Source organism: Trematomus bernacchii, unplaced genomic scaffold (assembly GCF_902827165.1).
Source record: "Trematomus bernacchii unplaced genomic scaffold, fTreBer1.1, whole genome shotgun sequence".
Classification (NCBI taxonomy): Eukaryota; Metazoa; Chordata; class Actinopteri; order Perciformes; family Nototheniidae; genus Trematomus; species Trematomus bernacchii.
The window spans coordinates 5,559,806-5,570,656 of record NW_022987973.1 but is presented as its reverse complement, the minus strand read 5'-3'; the positions used below and the strand labels follow the sequence as shown (position 1 = coordinate 5,570,656).

At 39.0% G+C, this 10,851-nt stretch overlaps 1 protein-coding gene across 1 annotated transcript in view; it reads right to left on the bottom strand.

The window, feature by feature from the left end:
• Positions 1 to 895: 895 nt before the first annotated feature.
• Positions 896 to 10,851, bottom strand: part of kiaa1549lb (KIAA1549-like b) — a 62,554-nt gene continuing 52,598 nt past the window's right edge. The window contains exons 18-22 of the mRNA XM_034116882.1: positions 6,572 to 6,940; positions 6,392 to 6,486; positions 5,913 to 6,058; positions 5,621 to 5,772; positions 896 to 4,154 (exon numbers count right to left, since the gene is read on the bottom strand). Coding sequence (XP_033972773.1) covers positions 3,891 to 4,154; positions 5,621 to 5,772; positions 5,913 to 6,058; positions 6,392 to 6,486; positions 6,572 to 6,940 — 1,026 coding nt within the window. The 3' untranslated portion in view covers positions 896 to 3,890. The remainder of the gene's footprint in view (positions 4,155 to 5,620; positions 5,773 to 5,912; positions 6,059 to 6,391; positions 6,487 to 6,571; positions 6,941 to 10,851) is intronic.

Genomic DNA, 10,851 nt, shown 5'->3' with positions numbered 1-10,851 from the left:
TTAAAGGTGAACTATTATGCAAAATCCACTTTTTCATGTCTTTTACATAAACATGTGTCCCCTCTGTGTAAAGAGACTCTGAAAGTTTCAGGAAAATAGATTCTCTCACTTGTTGTCCTGATCCATTTATATAAAAACCTGTCTGAAAATGAGCTGATCAGATTTTGGCCACTTTATGATGTCATAACGATTTTTTGGATTGTGTAACCATTAGCCAATCACCAACCAAGGTAACCCCGCCCACCTTATCACCTGAATCTCCTCCTAGAGCACCATTGTGTTTGTTTTTTAACCAAATATCTCTCAGAGGGGCGTGGGGAGTGGCTCCTTATTTTCATCTAAAGTAAAATACAGAGAATCAGCACTTTTGAAACAGGGCTGAAACAGAGGGGATTATGGGATGCTACAAGGCATGATCTGTTTGGTATTTCGAGCCAAACACTTCAGAGACATGTTTTGTATATATCCGAGACCTATAATTGATGAAAATGAGTATAATAGGAGACCTTTAAATGGGGAAAGGAGCCTTGAACAAAGCTGTCATGGTTGTCTCCTGAATATATCGGTCATCACCCCAGTCCCCTGCTGGAGGCCCACCTGCTGAGCTGCTAATGGACTGCAGGAACAGGAACTAGTTGGACCTGTGTGCTTCCTTCACAAACGTATGAAGCTGAATTAAACAGGCAAACCAAATGGAGCAGACGGTGAGAGTGATAGTTAGAGGGTACATGGGCCAGAAACGCTTTCCAGGAACAACTAGGACACGGAAAAAAACAGGCTAGTGTTCTTGGAAAATGAATTTCATGAGTGAGATCTGGTGAAAAGGCACACTAATTGTCCAGGTTATGAGAAACAACCTGCATCCAGTCTACAAGATAAAAGCTGTCACAATACATACAAATGTGTAGAGTTTATTTGTTAACCAAAAGAACAATGCACTGAGTGATCACCATTGATTATCTGTTTATTTTCTTTTTTCTTTCAATATTTTACCTCCGTTTGTTGTAAACAGTTGACAATACAAATCACCTCTACTACTAATTAGTTCTGAAATGATTAGGCTACAGCATATTGTAACATGGTTAAATGCCAGGGAAGTCCAGCATCAGTGCAACAGTCCTTTCAGCTCTTCTGTTACTGCTCATCGGGAAATATGACATGCAAAAAAGTAAAAGAGGAATTAAAGACGCAGATGATGGTTGAATCTTCTATTAAAACCTTTTATTTAAATGTAATCATGTAGGCTAATATTTCTCTCATCCTCCATCTGTCTCAAAGTCCTTTTGTTCAATCAATCACTGAGCAACATCAAATATAACAAGATCAGGCAGATGAACAAAGGAAATTAGAAACAAGTCAGGAAGACAAAAAGACACAGATTTTTAATAGGTTTAGCTCACTTCATGTTTCATTGGATAGAATATATAATCATCATTCTTCTAAACCAATAAACCAACTAAAACCCTCTTATTTAATAACGCCAAGTTTTCTCAGTTATCCAGCATGAAAATGTGGAAAGGTGTTCACTTCTGGTACACAAAAATGGTTTCACTGTATTTAGTACAGTTCTTAAGACATTAAGTGCTCCTCTGAATAATGGGTAAAAGGAATATTGGGAAAACAAGCTACAACAAAGTTCTTGTCAAGTTTAAGACAAACAGTATTTTGTTACTTAGACAAAAACAGGTATGAGTATAAAAAAAAATGTTAGGGGGGTTAGGGTTGAAAAGTAAAAAAGCTAAAGTCACTCAGGACTGCTGTAAAAGCAACTCTCAAAGGAAATAATGATTTAAAGGCATTTTCACTCTTATTTGTCTTCCTGTGTAACAAATGCCATCTATCTTATGACAGCACTGCTTATTATTATCAGCTCAAAGAAAGCATTATGCAAAATGTGCAATAATATAAGGGAAAGTAGACAAGAAGACATGTAAATGCAAACATGTTGCAGCACCCCTGCTATTATCTGGAGTCAATCCCCCTTTCTATTCCCCAGCCAGCAGTTCCACATTAAGAGTTCATCATAACCTATCGAAAGCTTTTATGCCACAGTAAAATATGAGTCTTTCTGAGAAATATGTATTCCAATAATGCAATCATTTAATAACTTGGTAAAAAGGAGTCATATTAAAAAGTTTAGTTTTGAGCATTACCTTGGTATAGTGGCCTTAGTCTGATTTCATAAACAGACATAGGGTGACAAAGCTGATTTAGATGGCCAAGTAAGTAATTCAGATGAAAATAAGTGCGGTATTTAGATGATAATTGAACACTGTCATCAAAAAGACTAGTTGAATCCTTGAATTTCCAAATCTTCTACTAAGTAAAGAGTTGACCCACTTCATTTTAAATTGATATTTATGACGGTTTACACTATGTATCCTGGTAGGTAGAAGTTTGTTCAGTCAGTTGTCATGCCCCAATGTCCTGTGTGGGTGATTTAAATAATGATTGAATTTGAAAACTGTAAAAAAAAAAAGCATTTTTAACAAACTTGCAATGATGAAATTACCTTTTAAAGTAAAACGTCTACCTCAGCATAATTTCATTTGCACTTTACAAAATAGATGATCCCAGAGAGCACTGATGCTTCACAGTAATATGTTTTCACTGAACAGGGTGCTTCTGAAACAGTTCTTCTGCACACTCAATCCGAGTCGACGCTCAGGCAGACATTCACAATGTTACACAACGATTTGTGCACTTAAAACTTCTTAGAACAGGAGTACTGATGTAGGACCTATTATCAGGTCAAGATCTTACATGAACTTTGTATTTTATTCATGAAATGCACCCATTGAGACCTCTTAAATGTTTCAAGGCAAGTAAACAAATGATGAAATCCCCTTGTTCAGTGTTTTACCTTCACGAGAAACTGTGGCAGCAGCAAAGAGAATGTTTTTGTGACAAGGGTTTTGGGGTTGTACTGTATGTGCAATAAATCATCTGTGCATCTCGAAAGCACTGGGCTAGTAGGACAATTCTTACTCTGTGGAAATGTGAATTAACATAACTTTTTCATTTGGGCTTTTGAGCATGTGTCTATGTTTCTTTTTCTTCTAAACAATAGTTTGGTCAAAGTATTCACGCTATGTCAACCAAGTCAAGGTACCTTGTGCAAACAGATAGATAAATACTTCCGTCTATTTCATATACATATACTATATGTGACATCATAGATGCAACTTCCATGTTTAAATTGGGTTCAACTAAAAAGGCAAATGCATATGTACTGTATTAGTCCATTTGTTATTCAACATAAACTACTTTAAATCTCTAAATAGTTAACCAACCAAGTACAATCAGTCATATGTTTGTTATTAGTGTTAAAGTGTAGGTATGTGATATGAAAATAATAACAAAAATATATAAAATGTGTAGTTTGATGTGGTAAAGATGCTTGAATGAACTGATATTGATGTAGCCTGTCTAGATAATGGTCTATAAAAAGGAGATAAGATACATAATGTCCTAATACTGTACATGCTCATATACACTGTGGTTTAGACTTATACCATCTGACAGGAAGTATTTGGTCCTCTCAGTACAGACAATAATGCTTTTCTCTTTTCAATCAATTCTGATTAACAAAACAAAAAGTGTAATCCTGGGAATCAAATTATATGTTCCATATTTATCGATCCTATTGACATATCTACAAAGAAGAATTGCATGTAGTTTCTTGGGACATCATCAGTAGAGGATGACATCTTTTCTCTTCGTTTAAATGTGGAGCTGCAAAACAATTGTGTGTAAAAAGAAAATCAATCAGTGGGTAAAGTCCATTTTACTGTAAAAACATCAAAAATGAGTCTGAAAGAGTACCGCCTTTTGTGTACCACTTAAAGACCAATGCACAGTCAACCTTCCTGCACACAAGGGGATTACAACTAGAACTCAAACATGTCATTCTGCTTCTTCGCCAGCTTGGCCACCTCCTGCCGGATAGCCTGCACCAGTGCAGAGGTGGAGAGGCTGCTCAGGGGCACGTTGTCCATGTCCTTCACCAACTGGGGCAGGCTTTGCTGGCATGCTGTGCTCGGGGCAGTGGGTGGCAGCTCCAGTGCCTGGTTGTACTGCAGGGGCAGCCTGGGGGGGCTCCCCTGTGGGTAGCGAGGATGAGGAAAAGCCTCTACATACCCGGGCAAGGGCACCTGGAAAACAGAGCAGAAATGAAATCAGTAATACAGTTTTTAATTGTATTTTTCTGAGTGAACCTTTTCTCTTGCAACACTATTTTAGAATAAATTAAATGGGAGTTTAAAAAGAATGAAAAAAAAATTATAAATTAAAAAATTAAAACAGGGAAATAAATGAATGTGGAGATGTGGATGTTTGAAATGGACTTTGGTTCAAACACTCCGAAAACAACTACTTTTGAATGTTGATAAAAAAATATTTAAAGTGGACCTATCATGCTATATTTGAATAATATAGTGTAGGACCATACCTATACAAGACATATTTATACTTTTTTTTTTTCAAAATACCAAACAGATCATGCATTTTAGCCATGCCTCATTTTGCTCAATTTGACATTTTTTAGCTCTGTTTTAGCAAGGGTTGATTCTGTGAGCAACAGCACCATCTAGAGGCCTGGCATATGTACTACAGCGTCTCCAGCGCTTTCGAACGGCAATGCCGTGGTTGTCTCCTCCTGATTGGTGGAGTTGGCCCAATAGCCGTAGCGCCACCGTCCTGACGTCAGGACAGTGTTCAAATCTGGATCAGTTTTTATCAGATCCGTTGCAGCCCCTTTTTTAGAGATTTGGGTATGGAGGAAAATAGAGAGGGTTGTGTTTTCTGACACTTGGTGAGTTCCCTGGAACACCGGGGACACATATTCATGTATAAAAGACGTACAAAAGTGCATTTTGCATGATAGGTCCCCTTTAAGTATTAGATTTATTCGAAAAAAAGATTTAAAGAAAAATCTAAGTAAAAGTAGGTGTTCATTTAAGAAAAGATCAACTACCCCAGTGTTTTGTTGTGTCCACTCAATGGCAGCCATACATTCAGTTCAGCAAATGGTTTCTAAATGACACTGGACGAAGGCATCTGATTGAAACAGGCGAACAGACAGGGGGAAAATGTATAAAACATTCTTTACAAACAAGGAGACGTGTGTGCAGGGGAAGGGAGGACGGTAGGGTCACATATAACAGATCTGACAGGAAGAAAAAGGAACCTGTCTTTATTAAATGAAAAACAGATTTGAAGGTCTTTGTTCAGTGAATCCCATTAATAGTCAAGAAGTATAAAATAATCATCTGAGTGATCTTCGAAATATAATATTTAATACAGCTATACTGATCTTCCTATTTTGAATGTCCTTAGGCTGACAAGACGTAATGGAAAAATATCACACACAGCTTACACAGTAATGTGTTAGTTGTGTGTATTCAATGAAAAAGTATTGAACTCGGGGTCGTCTGTAACATATAAAGTCAAGACACTGGCTTCTAACGTCATGTCACAATTTTTCTGAAAATTCAAGATATAAATACAAAGCTGTTGATGTACTGGGAAAAATGGTGACGTTCCTAATTTATAGCAAGACATTTTATTTTATCACCATAATTTGGTTATTAAACCAAGCAATCTAAATAGGCTTCCTTACAGAGTCTGCCCACTGTGGCGGTAGATCCTCAGGTTCAGGGGGATAGGACATCCAGGAGGGGCTGTGGTAGGAGGTGGTTGGCGTGGACACAAAGTACTCTGAGTACCCCGACCTGGTGGCTGGGATGGCGTAGACAGCTGTTATTGGGTTTCCTACAGAAAAGAGATTACATTCACTGATGAATGCATTTCAGGGAATGTATTACCATTCTTGAAAAATTGATGCTGGCATGGATGCAAAAACACGTTATGGTTTCTTTAAAAAATGCCAAGTCATCTATTCATATGCTTACCTGAGTAGTTGGACACAGGCTCTGCAGCGATAGATGGAAGTGCCGCTCTAGATGTTGGCCCATATGGGTTGCTGTCACGTTGACTGTGCATTCCAGTGACAGATGTCTCTAAACTCCTTCCCTTAGGCCCCAAGTCAGAAGTGGAACTAAGTTGCACAGAGATTGGAAAGGCATGAATGTAGAGAATTACTGAAATATTTGATAAGTACCACTAGATGGCAGACACAGTCCATTTTGAAATGGTAGTACCTCATTAACATTCTTGCCACCTCTCAATGCACTAGTTCAATATTCAAATTTAAACAAGGCCTAAAATCACCCTGGCAAAAACACATTACCTGGCAAATGTATCTCGTCCCTGAACATGAATTTAAATGTGAGAAAATGTGGAATATCCGATGGGCTCTGGGAGGCTACGGACAGTATGTGTATGTCTTTGTCTGGCTGCATCTGTGTGTGTGCGAATGATTAAGCCTTACCGTCTTAAGGGGTTCCCAGGGGGAGGACCAGTGCGAGGCGGTAAGGGGGGAGGAGAACCAATGGCCATCTCAGGAAGCTGGGTGAAGCGAAAGGCCTTAAAAACATAGTGAAGGGCATTTAAGGTTACATAAACTCCAACACAGCTCTAAAGGGAGGGGAAATAATCAAATCACACTTACCGGTTTGGGAAGGCTGCAGTCATATATGTCTGAGCCATAGGACGGTACCCACTGCAGACCCTGTCCACAGCTCATTGTACCCGGGGCGCTGGTCACAACGTCTGCGTAGGGGAGGGGAGGCGGCGCGGGGCTGTAGTGGTCGGGAGGAAGGTGGAGATGGGAGTGCCTTCCGGATGTGGACTGCCCCCCTGATGCCAGGCTGAATGCCTCCTCCAGCAGCAGGTGCATCTGCTGTCGCACTTCATCAATGGACGGCTGTGAGCTCAGAGTGGACGTCTCCGAGTGGCCTTTCAAACCGCGGCCGTACATGTATCCCCGCGGCCCCATTAGACGGTCAACATTCGTCTCCTCAATCAACTCAGGTTCAGTCTAAATAACAAAGATCAAAAAAGAATGTGAATTGAGATACAGAGAGACAGTGTAAACTATTAAATAACATAATGTGCAAGGGATCGGATCGAGAGGCAAACACAGTAACAAACAATATGGAAGCTTTAATACAAACAAGAATAAAAGGATATACTATAAAGCTTGTGGACAATTTTAAGTACCCAAATGTTAGTTCTATTGAGATTGCTTATAATGGTGAACTCGTAGCCGCAGCCACATGTGGAGCCAGATTCTGATTCTGATTTACGCCAAAATCAAATATTAGAAAAATGAAACCTTTCCTTACTGAATTAGGGATATTTCAATAGAAGCACCTTTAAAAAGCTAGAAAGTTACACGTCCTGTAATGTCTCCAGTCATTCTCTCAGTGATTTGTTGACGGGATGCTGAGCGAGCTGGAAGAGGCTGTTTAATGTTTGCAGAGCTGGAAGAGTTGGATCCAGCTGTGTTACTGCTTGGTAGGTTTACGCAGCAGAACCAGGCAGTTTGTTTCACTGAGTGCTAACCAGCACTGTTCTGTACTGAAAAGCATCAAACAATACTTAAGCAGTTGCTAGAAGTCTTTTGTCTTTGTGCTAATGCTATTCTGTATCTGCCCTCAGTTTCTCGCTTCTTATCTATATTACATTTTATTATATACGGTTTACCCATTATCATGTTTCCCATGTATATACAGTTGAGGCCTAAATTATTAGCCCCCCAGGAGTTATGGAACATTTTCCTAAAATTCTTCCCAATGTTTCCAGCATTGATAAAACTTGATATAATCAAACATTCACCAGTGCTATTTAGTAGCTTTTGGTATATTTTGGAAAATAAAATACGTTTTTAGGCTTGCTTTATATCAAATATAGTGAAAAATGGGTTGGTCAAAAAATATTAGCCCCCAGGCCATTAATAGTCAATAGTGTACCCTTTCTGAGCCACAACTGACAACAACCTCTTAGAGTAGTTATTTACTAGGTTGGAACAGGTCTCTTGAGGGATTTTGGCCCATTCTTCCATTGCAAATTGTTCCAGCTGGTCCAAATTGCGTGGTTTCCGAGCATGGACATTCACTTTGCGCACCCGCCACAGATTCTCAATAGGATTAAGATCTGGGCTATGTGCGGGCCACTCCAGCACCTTGGTCTTGGTGTCCTTTAGGAACTGTTGGACCAATTTTGATGTGTGCTTTGGGTCATTGTCTTGTTGGAAGACCCAGTGACGACCTAAGCGAAGACTAAGAGCAGATTTTTTCATATTATCCCTCAAAATGTCAACATCATTTTAATTTTTCATGATGCCTTGCACCCGAACAAGGCTCCCTGTGCCTGAGGCTGCAAAACAGCCCCACAGCATGATGTGTTCTTAGGGTTGAATGCCTCTCCCTTTCTTCGCCAAACATAAGCAACATCCATGTGCCCAAACAGTTCCAGTTTATTCTCATCAGACCAAAGCACAGACTTCCAAAACTCATCTTTACCTTTCAAATGTTCACGGGCAAACCTCAGTCTGGCTCTGATGTGCCACTCTTTGAGTAAAGGGGTTCTTCTGGGACGATGGCCCTGAAGCCCACCACGATGAAGAGCCCTCACAACTGTGTTCCTTGAAACATCAACTCCAGAAGAGGCCAGGTCAGCAACAATCATCTTGGCAGATGTCCGGGGATTCTTGCTGAAATCTCTGACTATTTTCCTCTCCAGAGTTCTTGAAATCTTGCGCTTTCGACCACGCCTAGGTTTGTTTCTTACAGAATCTGTACTTCGCAATGATGCAACGTACAGCAGTTCTAGACACTGTGAAGCGCTTGGAAATAGCAGTATAGCCTTCCCCCTTATCATGAGCCTCCACTATCTTCTTCTTCTTCTGAGCTCAAGACTGATTTCCTTTGTCTTTGGCATGGTGAGTAGGAGTAGTAGTATAGTCCCTCTCAATAAGGTATTCAAGTGCCTGTTTCTTTGAGTCCTTGTATGCTGATTGAATGTTCAGGTGTGGCTTGAAAGCTGATTGGTTGATTAGGTGTGGTTTGAAAGCTGATTGATTGATTAGGTGTGTTTTGAAAGCAAAAATTCACATGGGGGCTAATATTTTTTGACCAACCAATTTTTCACTATATTTGATAAAAGCAAGCCTAAAAACTTATTTTATTTTACAAAATGTACCAAAAGCTACTAAATAGCACTGGTGAATGTTTGATTATATCAAGTTTTATCAATGCTGGAACCATTGGGAAGAATTTTAGGAAAATGTTCCATAACTCCTGGGGGGCTAATAATTTAGGCCTCAACTGTATATATATGTATATATATATATATATATATATATATATATATATATATATATATATATATATATATATATATATATATATATATATATATATATATATATATATATATATATACACAGACTGCTGCAGCTCCGCTGTCACAAGGACCGATACAGGAAAACATTCCTGCCCACTGCAATAGCAATGTACAATAAATCACCTCTGGCTCGAAGAGAACTCTCTGCTCCATAGTTTCTCTTGGAATAAAACCACGTTGTACATTTTACACATATATAATCTGTTCAATATTTAATATTAATATTCCATATGTCATATATTTATGTATATATATATTTGTATATATAATATCTTGTCAAATCCAACATGTATATTTTCTATTTTCTTTATTTTTTTGTTTATTTCTAGTTTTGTTTTATTGTAAAATGCCTTGTCTTTTATGCTGCTGCAACACAAACAAATTCCCAAATTGGGATCAATAAAGTACCATCTTATCTTATCTTATATTCATTGCATCTCCATCTAAATGATTTACCCACTACCTCACTTTTCCATTCTCTTTCTAAAATATTTCCCCTCATCGGTTCATACTCTTTACTCTTTTGCCATCTCCCAGCCTCTGTGTCCATCTTACTAGTCCTTATATTCAGCGATAAATTAGTTCAGGCTGCCCTACTTCCTGTGCGAATCGCAGGTAGCCACAGGAGACCTAGCATAGTGCACCTCATAAATCAGCCAGCCCTGCAACAGGGAACGGCGGAGGTTTGCATCTGCAGTGATGGGGTCTGTAGCCACAATAGTCCCATTGTACATGGTCAGGAGTTCTTTAAAAGGATTGTGAAGCTTATACTGACTATAGAGCCTGCTGAACATTTGGCTACACAGGGTACAACCAAATAGAAACAAATACAAACTGACCAAGGGTCATGACAATCGAAGTCTGGATAATCTAATTCTGTAGAGCTTCTGAATTCATATGGCATTTTGCTCATGGCACCACCCTGTCGTCTCAAGAGCCAGATAGATCTAGATGATACAGACTATGAATAATATGCATAAGAGGCTATTTTTAAAGCAGACATTTAACTTGAAATAGCAGGAAAAGCACAGGGTATATATTATAACTATTTTTTTCCTTTGAGCATCCCAGTAAGCCATGCCAGTGATCCAGCACAACAATACAAGAGTCAGTCACAGTGTCCTGTGTTTTTCCTGCTGTCACTGGTCAAAATTGCTGGCAGGCAGTGCACTGAAATATTTCTAAAGCGGGTCATGTTTATTTTACAATAGAAGAGCTCAGAATGAAAACACTTTTAAGGAACAGTGTGCTCGAAGACTCTCAGGAGTTCATATACTAGTACTCTGACGTCATGACAGAAAGAGCCATATCCATTATGGAACAATACGAGAGAGGAGGCATAAACCAGCCATCCTGAGATGCGTTACATATCAAAATGACAGAACCTTATAAATCATAATTCTTAATTATGAATGAACCAGTTCCTTTCTTTGCTTTGGCTTAACTGAAACCCTGCCTGAGAAGAAAATGTCTGATTTCGAGTTCAGTGACTTGCACAGTGCTTCAAATAGGGCAATAGGACTCAAGTTAGCACTGATAAGC